The sequence below is a fragment of the Staurois parvus genome, unplaced genomic scaffold (genome assembly GCF_062004578.1).
Source record: "Staurois parvus isolate SC_StPar_1 unplaced genomic scaffold, SC_StPar_1.0 ptg003465l, whole genome shotgun sequence".
NCBI classification, from domain to species: domain Eukaryota; kingdom Metazoa; phylum Chordata; class Amphibia; order Anura; family Ranidae; genus Staurois; species Staurois parvus.
In genome coordinates this window covers 39206-52500 of record NW_028321261.1, presented here as the reverse complement: position 1 = coordinate 52500, position 13295 = coordinate 39206, and the positions used below count along the sequence as shown (strand labels likewise).

Genomic DNA, 13295 nt, shown 5'->3' with positions numbered 1-13295 from the left:
ATGGTGGTGTATGGGGTGTACGGGATGTATGGGGGTGTACGGGGTGTACGGGATGTATGGGGGTGTACGGGATGTATGGGGGTGTACGGGATGTATGGGGGTGTACGGGATGTATGGGGGTGTACGGGATGTAGGGGGGTGTACGGGATGTATGGGGGTGTACGGGATGTACGGGGGTGTACGGGATGTATGGGGGATATACGGGATGTAGGGGGGTGTACGGGATGTAGGGGGGTGTACGGGATGTAGGGGGGTGTACGGGATGTATGGGGGTGTACGGGATGTATGGGGGTGTACGGGATGTAGGGGGGTGTACGGGATGTAGGGGGGTGTACGGGATGTAGGGGGGTGTACGGGATGTATGGGGGTGTACGGGATGTATGGGGGTGTACGGGATGTATGGGGGTGTACGGGATGTATGGGGGTGTACGGGATGTATGGGGGTGTACGGGATGTATGGGGGTGTACGGGATGTATGGGGGTGTACGGGATGTATGGGGATGTACGTGATATATGGGGGTGTACGGGATGTATGGGGGTGTACGGGGGTGTATGGGGGATGTATGGGGATGTACGGGATGTATGGGGATGTACGGGATGTATGGGGGTGTACGGGATGTATGGGGATGTACGGGATGTATGGGGGTGTACGGGATGTATGGGGGTGTACGGGATGTATGGGGGTGTACGGGATGTATGGGGATGTACGTGATATATGGGGGTGTACGGGATGTACGGGATGTATGGGGGTGTACGGGGGTGTACGGGGGTGTATGGGGGATGTATGGGGATGTACGGGATGTATGGGGATGTACGGGATGTATGGGGGTGTACGGGATGTATGGGGGATGTATGGGGGTGTACGGGATGTATGGGGGATGTACGGGATGTATGGGGGTGTACGGGATGTATGGGGGTGTACGGGATGTATGGGGGTGTACGGGATGTATGGGGGTGTACGGGATGTATGGGGGTGTATGGGGATGTATGGGGATGTACGGGATATATGGGGGTGTACGGGATGTATGGGGGTGCACGGGGGTGTACGGGGTGTACGGGATGTATGGGGGTGTACGGGATGTATGGGGGTGTACGGGATGTATGGGGGTGTACGGGGTGTACGGGGTGTATGGGGGTGTACGGGATGTATGGGGGTGTACGGGGATGTACGGAATGTATGGGGGTGTACGGGATGTACGGGGGGTGTACGGGATGTACGGGGGGTGTACGGGATGTATGGGGGTGTACGGGATGTATGGGGGTGTACGGGATGTATGGGGATGTACGGGATGTACGGGGATGTACGGGATGTACGGGGATGTATGGGGATGTACGGGATGTATGGGGATGTACGGGATGTACGGGGATGTATGGGGGTGTACGGCCAAGCAGCTATTCTGCCAGGAAGCCTCCATGAACTACCCCGGCGCTCCTCACCCCCTAAGGCTGCCGGGACTTGTAGTCATTCCTTTTCAGAACTCTGCGAATGACGCGGCGGTGTAGGCGGAGCCCCGCATGGCCGCGCTGTTTTCAGATCTGACAGTGCGGGGGCAGTTGGGGTTTTTTCCATGGAGCCGCACCTGTCTTTGTGCTTGGGAGCGCCCTACTGACTAGTATGCTGTTGTTTTTCTTGACTCTCCCTCTCTCTTCATCCGATCTTCGGAATTAAAACCGCGAATGTCGTTTCTGCGCAGGTAAAGCCCACCGACGAGAAGCTGCGGGAGCTGAAAGGAGCCAAGTTGGTGATCGACGTGATCCGGTACGAGCCGCCGCACATCAAGAAGGCTCTGCAGTACGCCTGCGGGAACGCTTTGGTCTGCGACAACGTGGAGGACGCTCGCCGGATCGCCTTCGGAGGACATCAGAGGCACAAAGTAAGTCGCTGCAATTTCACATTTCTAGCCAAGCTCAAAGTACATTTTTTTTTTTCTTTTTTCCTTTTTTGTGGTTTTTTTTTTCGTGTTATTTTTTTCTATTTTTTTTTTGTTTTTATTTTTTATTTTTTTTTCATGTTATTTTTTTTATGCAAGAAAACAAAACCGCATTGCGCCATCTATGTGGTCATAACTACGCGCCAAGTGGCCGATTAAATCTATGTCATCATCATTACATAGTTGGTCTGGCTGAAAAAAGACAAGTCCATCCAGTTCAACCATTAAAAAAAAAAACAAAAATGGAGGTGTCTGAATTTTTTTTTTTTTTTTTAATCAGGCGTAATTTAAATGATAGAGACAAAATATAATTCAAAAATGCAGAAAAAAAAAATAGGCTACAAATGTTATAAATGGAGTTGCAGTTCAGTGAGTAAAATAAGTGTTTGATCCCCCACCAACCGACAATGATTCTGGCTCACGTGGTGCACAGATCAGTCCTGTCGATGGAAGAAGGGGCTCCTACCGACGACGTACAGACCTGACAGCGGGGGGTTCACACACATTTGTACATCTGACAAGCTGATTCCTGCCTGTCCGATGGAGAAAAAAAAAAAAAAAAAAAGTTGTTTAACCTCTTGCCGACCGCGCATAGCCGAATGACGGCTTCACCGCGGCCGGCCAGTTCTGAGTGGACGTCATATGACGTCCTCCCAGAACGCGCTCTCCTGCGCGCCCCAGGGGGCGCGCACCCGGCGATCTCCGTGATCGCTGTGTCCTACGGACACAGCTGATCACGTGATGTGGTGAAAGGCCGATCCCACCGGCCTTTTACCACGTGATCAGCGGTGTCCAATGACACGCTGATCACAGGAAAATGCAAGTGCCGGTTCTCGGCTGCACTTTCCTCACGCTGTCAGATCGTGAGGAAAGTACTGCCGAGAACCGGCAGTTGTCAGAGCGGGGATCGGCACCGATCATCAGGGCACTGATGATCAGTGCCCTGATGATCGGTGCCCAGCAGTGACCCCCGCAAGTTCCGATCAGCTGTGCGCCCACTAGCCCCGCCCACCCATTCCCAGCAGTGCCCCCACCTGTGCCCAGCAGTGCCACCCACCTGTGCCCAGCAGTGCCACCCACCTGTGCCCAGCAGTGCCACCCACCTGTGCCCACCCACCTGTGCCCACCAGCGCCACCCACCTGTGCCCACCAGTGCCACCCACCAGTGCCACCCACCTGTGCCCACCCACCAGTGCCACCCACCAGTGCTGCCAGTCAATGCCACCAGTCAGTGCCCAGGGGTTGTGCCAGTCAGTGCCGCCAGTCAGTGCCCAGAAGTGATGCCAGTCAGTGCCGTCTATCAGTACCCATCATCAGTGTCACCTATCAGTGCCGCCTATCAGTGCTGCATATCAGTGCCGCCTATCCGTGACCCCTAATTAGTGCTGTCTATCAGTGCCGCCTATCCGTGCCACCTCATTAGTACTGCCTATCAGTGCCCTTTAGTGCTGCCTATCAGTGCCCATCAATGCCACCTATCAGTGCCCATCAGTGCCGCCTATCAGTGCCCATCAGTGCCGCCTCATCAACGCAAATCAGTGAAGGAGAAAAAATACCTGTTTGAAAAATTTTATAAAAGAAACAAATAAACTTTTTTTTTTTTTTCAAATTTTTTGCACTTTTTTTAATTTATAGCGCAAAAAGTAAAGCGCCCAGTGGCGATTAAATACCACCAAAAGAAAGCTCTATTTGTGAGAAAAAAATGATCAAAATTTCATATGGGTACAATGTTGCATGACCGCGCAATTGTCAATCAAAGTGCGGCAGCGCTGAAAGCTGAAAATTGGCCTGGTAAGGAAGGGGGTATAAGTGCCTGGTAGGCAAGTGGTTAAAAAAAAAAAAAAATTTAAATAGTAAAAAATTTAAATTACACCCAACCATATAAAATCCCCTAAAAAAAAAAAATGTAAAATATATCCTTTGGAACATATGGGGTACTGAGCACAAATTCACCCCCCCCCCTTTCTCCTGTTCCCTATGTGATGGAGGAAAAAAGGTGAAGTAAAACAAAAAAAAAAAATTTTTAAATAGTAAAAAATTTAAATTGCACCCAGCATATAAAATCCCCTAAAAAAAAAAATAAAAAAGTAAAATATCGCCTATGGAACCTATGGGGTACTAAAGTTTGTCACCATTTCACAGATGGATGCAAATTGAAGGTTTGACATGTTGGGTATCTATTTACTCGGTACAACCTCATCTTTTATCTATAAATTGGGTCATTTCTTGCATTTTTCTGCGGCCCAAAATTAACTTTAGTGTTTTCTTTTGTTTTTTTTACTAAAATTTTGCATTCCCTGAACCTCTGCGACGTAAAAAGTTGCAACAACCGTTCTTTTATTCTCTACGGTGTCCGCTTTCAGAAAACATCGAACGTTTCGGGGGTTTACGCGAACTTCAGGCCTGATATTAAAAAAAATTAAAAAAATAGTTTCGGGCCAGAAGTTCGCATAAACCCCCAAAACGTTCGATGTTTTCTGAAAGTGGACATCATAGAGAAGAAAAGAACGGTTGTTGAGATTTTTTTTTTTTATGTCGCAGAGGTTCAAAGAATGCAAAATTTCAGTAAAAAAAATAAAACCACTAAAATTAATTTTGGCATGCACAAAAAAAAAAAAAAAAAAGGCAAAGACGGCTGTGGCGGCGAAAAGGAATTCTGCGTTCGATTTTTTTTTTTTATTTATTTTTTTTTTTTTTTATGAAAGCAGACACTGTAGAGAATAAAAGAATGGTTGTTGCGACTTTTTTATGTCGCAGAGGTTCAGGGAACGCAAAATTTCAGTAATAAAAAAAAAAAAGAACCACTAAAGTTAATTTTGGCCCGCACAAAAAAAAAATAAACGTGCAAAAAAAAAAAGCAGACGACTTTTTTTTTTTCTTATGAAAGCAGACACCGTAGAGAAGAAAATGGTTGTTGCGACTTTTTTTTTTTTTTTTATGTCGCAGAGGTTCAGGGAACGCAGAATTTCAGTGAAAAAAAAAAAAAAGAACCACTAAAGTTAATTAATTAACTAATTAATTAAGTTAAAAATGTGCAAAAAAAAAGCAAAGACGGCTCTGGCGGCGGAAAGGGTTGACGCGGAATTCTGCGTTTTGATTTTTTTTTTTTTTATGAAAGCAGACACCGTAGAGAATAAAAGAATGGTTGTTGCGACTTTTTTATGTTGCAAAGGTTCAGGGAACGCAAAATTTCAGTTAAAAAAAATAAAAAAAAAACCCACTAAAGTTAATTTTGGCCCGCACAAAAAAAAAATAAACGTGCAAAAAAAAAAAGCAGACGACTTTTTTTTTTTCTTATGAAAGCAGACACCGTAGAGAAGAAAAGAATGGTTGTTGCGACTTTTTTTTTTTTTTTTATGTCGCAGAGGTTCAGGGAACGCAGAATTTCAGTGAAAAAAAAAATTAAAAATAAACGTGCAAAAAAAAAAAGTAAAAACAGCTCTGGCAGCGAAAAGGATTGGCGCAGAATTCTGCGTTTGATTTTTTTAATTTTTTTCTGAAAGCAGACACTGTAGAGAATAAAAGAATGGTTGTTGCGACTTTTAACGCAAAATTTCAGTAAAAAAAAGAAAAAAAAAAACACTAAAGTTAATTTTGGCCCACACAAAAAAATTAAAAATAAACGTGCAAAAAAAAAAAAAAAATGAATAAAAAAAGCTCTGGTGGCGAAAAGGATTGGCGCGGAATTGCGCTTTGGATGGGATATTTTGTGTATTAGACGTAGTGATGTGTTTCTCTGACGATTCCTCCATCTTGGTCTGGCAGACGGTTGCTTTGGACGGCACTTTGTTCCAGAAGTCGGGTGTGATCTCCGGAGGAGCCAGCGACCTGAAGGCCAAAGCCAGGCGATGGGACGAGAAAGCCGTCGATAAACTGAAGGAAAAGAAGGAACGATTAACGGAAGAGCTGAAGGTCAGTTGCCTGCGTGTTTGCGTGTGATTGTGCGTTCGTGTGTGCATATTTGTGTGCGTGTTTGCGTCTGAGTAAGCATTCGTGTGCGTTTGTGCGTGCATTCATGTGCGTTTATGCATGTGTGCGTGCGTGTGAGCATGTGTGCGTGCGTTCACGTGCGTTTGTGCGTGCATGTTTGCGCGTGAGCATGTGTGCGTGCGTTCGTATGCGTTTGTGCATGTGTGCGTGCATGTGTGCGTGCGTTCGTGTGCGTTTGTGCATGTTTGCGCGTGAGCATGTGTGCGTGCGTTCGTATGCGTTTGTGCATGTGTGCGTGCATGTGTGCGTGCATGTGTGCGTTTGTGCATGTGTGCGTGCGTTCGTGTGCGTTTGTGCATGTTTGCGCGTGAGCATGTGTGCGTGCGTTCGTATGCGTTTGTGCATGTGTGCGTGCATGTGTGCGCATGTGTGCGTTTGTGCATGTGTGCGTGCGTTCGTGTGCGTTTGTGCATGTTTGCGTGTGAGCGTGCGTTTGTGCCTGCATGTTTGCGTGTGAGCATGTGTGTGTGTGCATTTGTGCATGTGTGTGTACGTGTTTGCAAGTGAGCGTGCGTGCATGTTTGCGTGAGCATGTGTGTGCTTGTGCATTTGTGCGTGCATTCATGTGCGTTTGTGTGTGCACGTTTGCGTGTGAGCATGTGTGTGTTTTGTGCTAGTGTGCGTTTCGAGAGATAGGTGAGTGACCAGTTGGGTTGAGTGATGTCGGCTCCTCACAATGACTAAAGCAGTGAGAGTTTGGCTGCGTTCACATGGAGGGCGTATTGATGCGCACCCGGCCTGGGACCCCCCTGCACATCGCCATGCAGGTAGCCGTGGCCCTCGCACCATTTATGAACACATAGACACGCCCGGTGTCAGCGATTGCTTTGTGTGCAGAACTTCCGCTACTAAGACTAAGGGCCGGTTCACACTCCATGCGTATCAATTGCTTTTTTTTTTTCCTGCATCCAAAACGCACAGAAAGTCGGTGATATGGTGGTCGGTGTCATCGTTCACATCGGCGCTTGCCGTTCCAGGGCGTTCCGGTTGCAGAAAAAAATGTGAAACCAGCGGCATTTTTTTCTGCAGGGAACTGTACTGGAACGCAGTAAAATGCAGCGGAATGCACCAAAAACACATCAGAATGCACATGTTCCTGTTTGAAATTGAAGATCGAGAGGTGGAAAAAAAACGAACTGGAATGCATACGAAACGCAATGGAACACATCAAAAGCGCATCCGAATGCGTCAAAAAAAATTTGTTTCTACTTTTTGCTATAAAACATGTCCAATAAAAAAAATCAAATTTTGTCATAAATTTCAATCAAAATCTATTCTGCTGCACGTCTTTGCTGGAAAAAAAAAATATATATATCTATATATATATATATATATATATATATATATATATATATATATATATATATATATATATATATATATATATATTTTTGTTTTTGTTTTTTTTTTTTCAGCAAAGACGTGCAGCAGAATAGATTTTGATTGAAATTTATGACAAAATTTGATTTTTTTTATTGGACATATTTTATAGCAAAAAGTCAAATATATATATATATATTTATTTTATTTTTTTTCAGCAAAGACATGCAGCAGAATACATTTTGATCAAAATTTACGACAAATTCTGATTTTTTTTTTTAAAAGATTTTTTTTAATTGGAAATGTTTTATAGCAAAAAGTTTAAAAATAAATAAATAAAAAATTTTATATATATATTTTTTTTTCTTTTTTTTTTTTTTGTCTCGTTTTAGCAAAGACATGCAACAGAATACATTTCAATCTAAATTTATGTCAAATTTAGATTTTTTTTTTTAAGTTTTTGAGGTTTTTTTTTAATTAGAAATGTTTTATAGCAAAAAGTAAAAAAAAAAAAATTTTTTTTTTTTTCCTCTTTGTTTTATTTTAGCAAAGACATGCAGCAGAATACATTTTGATCAAAATTTACGACAAATTCTGATTTTTTTTTTTAAAAGATTTTTTTTAATTGGAAATGTTTTATAGCAAAAAGTTTAAAAATAAATAAATAAAAAATTTTATATATATTTTTTTTTTTCTTTTTTTTTTTTTTGTCTCGTTTTAGCAAAGACATGCAACAGAATACATTTCAATCTAAATTTATGTCAAATTTAGATTTTTTTTTTTAAGTTTTTGAGGTTTTTTTTTAATTAGAAATGTTTTATAGCAAAAAGTAAAAAAAAAAAAATTTTTTTTTTTTTCCTCTTTGTTTTATTTTAGCAAAGACATGCAGCAGAATACATTTTGATCAAAATTTACGACAAATTCTGATTTTTTTTTTAAAAGATTTTTTTTAATTGGAAATGTTTTATAGCAAAAAGTTTAAAAATAAATAAATAAAAAATTTTATATATATTTTTTTCTTTTTTTTTTTTTTTTCTCGTTTTAGCAAAGACATGCAACAGAATACATTTCAATCTAAATTTATGTCAAATTTAGATTTTTTTTTTTTAAGTTTTTGAGGTTTTTTTTTAATTAGAAATGTTTTATAGCAAAAAGTAAAAAAAAAAAAATTTTTTTTTTTTTTTCCCTCTTTGTTTTATTTTAGCAAAGACATGCAACAGAATACATTTTGACCTAAATTTATGTCAAATTTAGATTTTTTTTTTTAAGTTTTTGAGGTTTTTTTTAATTAGAAATGTTTTATAGCAAAAAGTAAAAAAAAAAAAATTTTTTTTTTTTTCCTCTTTGTTTTATTTTAGCAAAGACATGCAACAGAATACATTTTGATCTAAATTTATGACAGATTTAGATTTTTTTTTTTTAAGTTAGAAATGTTTTATAGCAAAAAGTAAAAAAAAAAAAAAAAAAAAAATATATATATATATATATATATATATATATATATATATATTTATTTATTTATTTATTTTCCTTTTTGTTTTATTTTAGCAAAGACACGGAGCAGAATACATTTTGATCTAAATTTATGACTAATTCTGATTTTTTTTAAAGTTTTTTTTTTTTTTTTTTATTGGAAATGTTTTATAGCAAAAAGTCTAGAAAAAAAAAATTTAATTATATATTTTTTTTTCCTTTTTTGTTTTGTTTTAGCAAAGACATGCAGCAAAATACATTTTGATGTAAATGTATGACAAATTTTGATTTTTTTTATTTGGACGTTTTTATAGCAAAAAGTCAAACATATATATATATTTTTGCTAGAACATGTCCACTTCCAAAAATAATCAAAATTTGTCATAAATGTAGATCAAAATGTATTTTGCTACATGTCTTTGCTAAAATAAAACAAAACAAAAAGGGAAAAAAAAATTTTTTTTTTTTTTTTTTTTTTTTCACTTTTTGCTATAAACCAATTCTAATTAAAAACAAAACCTTAAAAAAAAAAAATCAAAATTTGTCATAAATGTAGATCAAAATGTATTTTGCTGCATGTCTTTGCTAAAACAAGACAAAACAAAAAAAAAAATATATATATAAAAATATATACAATATATAAAATAAAACAAAACAAAAAGGAAAAAAAAAATATATTTTTTTTTTACTTTTTGCAATAAAACATTTCTAATTAAAAAAAAAAAAAAACAACTTAAAATTAAATTTGATCTAAATTTATGACAAATTTTGATTTTTTTAAGTTTTTTTTTTTTTTTTTTTAAATTAGAAATGTTTTATAGCAAAAAGTAAAAAAAAAAATATATATATATATATATATTTTTTTCCTTTTTTGTTTTATTTTAGCAAAGACATGCAGCAAAATACATTTTGATCTAAATTTCTTTGCTGAAATAAAACGAAACAAAAAGGAAAAAAATATATATATGTATAATTAAATTTTTTTTTTTTTTAGACTTTTTGCTATAAAACATTTCCAATTAAAAAAAAAAACTTTAAAAAAAAATCAGAATTCGCCATAAATTCAGATCGCAATAAATTCTGCTCCGTGTCTTTGCTGGAAAAAAAAAAAAATCCCAATACGTGTAAATTAATTGGTTTAGGCTACTTTCACGCCAATCCGCCACAAAAACGCATTATTGCCGCGCTTTCTGGGTGTTTTTTTTTTTTATTAAAGGGCATGTGACTTAAAAACTGCACTTCACTGTAAGTCGCACGATTTCAAAATCGTGATGTCATTGTCTCCGCCCTACCCGGAGATGCAGTCATGTGATTTTGCTCCGCCCTGTAGAAGTCGTCCTATGGGGAGGCGGGGAAGCGGTGAATCAGCTTTCACATAGGAGGTGAATGTGTACAGCGGACTGATCCGCAGGCTTCTCTAAATCGCATCTTTTTTTTTTTTTTTTTTTCCTCTAGGAGCAAATGAAAGCGAAGCGCAAGGAGGCGGAGCTCAGACAAGTCCAGTCGCAGGCTCACGGTCTGCAGATGAGGCTGAAATATTCGCAGAGTGACCTGGAGCAGACCAAAACGCGACACTTGGCGATGAACATGCAGGTAATGCGCAGCGCTCCCCTCCGGAGTCTTCCCCCCTCCCCCCCACGGTCACATCAAACCCGGCTTTGAAATCGTGCAACTTACAGTGAAGTCGCACGATTTCAAAGTCAGGTGCGATTGGCAAGACGTCTTGACGCCGACGTCACGACGCTAAATCACACCAAAAGTCGAAACCTACACCAATTTTGGACAATAGGCTGCAACTTGGCATGCGATTTTCCAGTCGCACGCTGAATCACATCCGATGGCTCGTCCCACAAAAAAATGGCGACTGCAAATACTGCGACTGCTGATTTTTGATAAGGACCCGTCCGGGGATCCAGCGATTCCCTCAAAAGAGCCGATTCTTTAGTTGGCTTCGCGTGATGGCGCCGCCATCTTCAGTAAGGGAAACCTGGGCTCAAACCGGCCGAGACGACGGTCGCACTGCTGCGATTTAAAGTCGTGCGATTTGTGTGCCATTTAAAATCGTGCAATTTGTGTGCCATTTAAAAATTGTGTGATTTAAAATCATGCGATTCACGTGCGATTTAAAAATAGCGCGTTTTTGCGATTTAAATTTTTGCGATTTTTTGCGTGCGGTTTTTTTTTTTTGCGATTTGCATGCGATGTCTGAAGACTTTATTTCTACTTGAGAAGATTTTTAAACGATTTCTTGCGATTTTCAGTGCGATTTCATACGTAGAAAATAATGGAAATCACACCGAAAATCGCAAGAAATCGTTTAAAAATCTTCACAAGTAGCAATAAAGTCTTCAGAAATCGCACAATTTTAAATCGCAGAAAAAAGAAAAAGTTAAATTGCACGCAAAATCGCAAAATTTTAAATCACTCAATTTTTAAATTGCACGATTATTAAATTGCACACAAATCTCACGATTTTAAATCGCAGCAGTGTGACCGTCGTCTCGGCCGGTTTGAGCCCAGGTTTCCCTTACTGAAGATGCGATTTGCTGCGGCGCGAGTTCTAAAGGTAGAAAAAAATGGAAATCGCACTGAAAATCGCAAGAAATCGTTTAAAAATCTTCACAAGTAACAATAAAGTCTTCAGAAATCGCATGCAAATCGCACGATTTTAAATCGCAAAAAAAAATTGTGAGCAAAATCGCAAAATTTTAAAATCACACAATTTTTAAATCGCACACAAATCACACAATTTTAAATTGCAAAAACGCGCTATTTTTAAATGGCACACAAATCGCACGATTTTTAATGGCACACAAATCACACGATTTTAAATTTTCTACTTTTAGAACTCGCGCCGCAGCAAATCGCATCTTCAGTAAGGGAAACCTGGGTTCAAACCGGCCGAGACGACGGTCACACTGCTGCGATTTAAAATCCTGAGATTTGTGTGCGATTTAATAATCGATTAAAAAATTTAAAATTTTGCAATTTTGCGTGCAATTTAAAATTGTTTTTATTTTTTTGCGATTTAAAATTGTGCGATTTGCGTGCGATTTCTGAAGACTTTATTGCTACTTGTGAAGATTTTTAAACGATTTCTTGCGATTTTCAGTGCGATTTCCATTATTTTCTATGTATGAAATCGCAACAAAAACTGCAGAAAAAGTTGATTTTAGAATTCGCGCTTCAGCAAATCGCATCTTTAGTAAGGGAACCTGGGCTCAAACCGGCCGAGACGACGGTCGCACTGCTGCGATTTAAAATCGTGCGATTTGTGTGCCATTTAAAAATTGTGCGGTTTTGCGATTTAAAACCGTGTGATTTGTTTGCTTTTTAAAATTGTGTGATTTTAACATTTTGGTTGCGATTTAAAATCGTGTGGTTTGTTTTTTTTGTTTTTTTATTGCGATTTAAAATTGTACCATTTGCGTGCGATTTCTGAAGACTTTATTGCTACTTGTGAAGATTCTTAAATGATTTTTTCAGTGCGATTTCCAATATTTTCTACGCATTAAATCGCAACAAAAACTGCAGAAAAAGTCGACTTTAGAACTCGCGCCGCAGCAAATCGCAAATGTGAAGACGCAACATTCAGTGCGCGGTCCTACCGGTGCGATTTGCAAAATTAAATCGCATCTAATGATTGTCAGTGTCTTCATCCGTGCGATTTGCTGCGGCGCGATTTCTAAAGTCGACTTTTTTCTGCGGTTTTTGTTGCGATTTCACGTACAAAAAAAATAACGGAAATCGCACCGCAAATCGCAAGAAATCGTTGAAAATATTCGCAATTGAAATCGCATCTCATGAATGGGAGTCGCCGGTCACACCGCTCCGATCGCACCGCGCACAAGTGGCATGTGATACGTGTAGGGATGTGGTGCGAATGTCGGATACGGATGCCTACGCATATCGCGCGTGGACCGCTTTTTGAAACCGGGGGCGGCTCTGGCTGAGTCGGATCTCTCCAATGGTGTGCGTTTTTTGGCAAGTCGCATGGCGTGCAAATCGCGTCTGGTGTCGGAAAATGTAAACCCTTCGCATTTCTTCCCCAGGAAAAGTCCAAGCTGGAGAGCGAGTTGGCCAACTTCAACCCGCGAATCAACGACATCAAAAGGATCATCCAGAGCCGGGAGAGGGAGATGAAGGACCTGAAGGAGAAGATGAATCTGGTGAGCCCATTAACTGCCAGTGACACCGACACCACTGACACCCCCAGTGACACCACTGACACCCCCAGTGACACCAACACCACTGACACCAACACCACTGACAACCCCCAGTGACACCACTGACACCCCCAGTGACACCAACACCACTGACAACCCCCAGTGACACCACTGACAACCCCCAGTGACACCACTGACACCCCCAGTGACACCACTGACACCCCCAGTGACACCACTGACAACCCCCAGTGACACCAACACCACTGACACCAACACCACTGACAACCCCCAGTGACACCACTGACACCCCCAGTGACACCAACACCACTGACAACCCCCAGTGACACCACTGACAACCCCCAGTGACACCAACACCACTGACAACCCCCAGTGACACCAACACCACTGACAACCC

At 40.2% G+C, this 13295-nt stretch overlaps 1 protein-coding gene across 1 annotated transcript in view; it reads left to right on the top strand.

The window, feature by feature from the left end:
- Positions 1–13295, top strand: part of LOC149428156 (structural maintenance of chromosomes protein 1A-like) — a gene marked incomplete at its 5' end in the record, with an annotated part of 53450 nt that overhangs the window by 8480 nt on the left and 31675 nt on the right. The window contains 4 exons of the mRNA XM_089667653.1: positions 1695–1874; positions 5697–5843; positions 10170–10307; positions 12767–12883. Of these exons, the coding sequence (XP_089523779.1) occupies positions 1695–1874; positions 5697–5843; positions 10170–10307; positions 12767–12883 (582 nt within the window). The remainder of the gene's footprint in view (positions 1–1694; positions 1875–5696; positions 5844–10169; positions 10308–12766; positions 12884–13295) is intronic.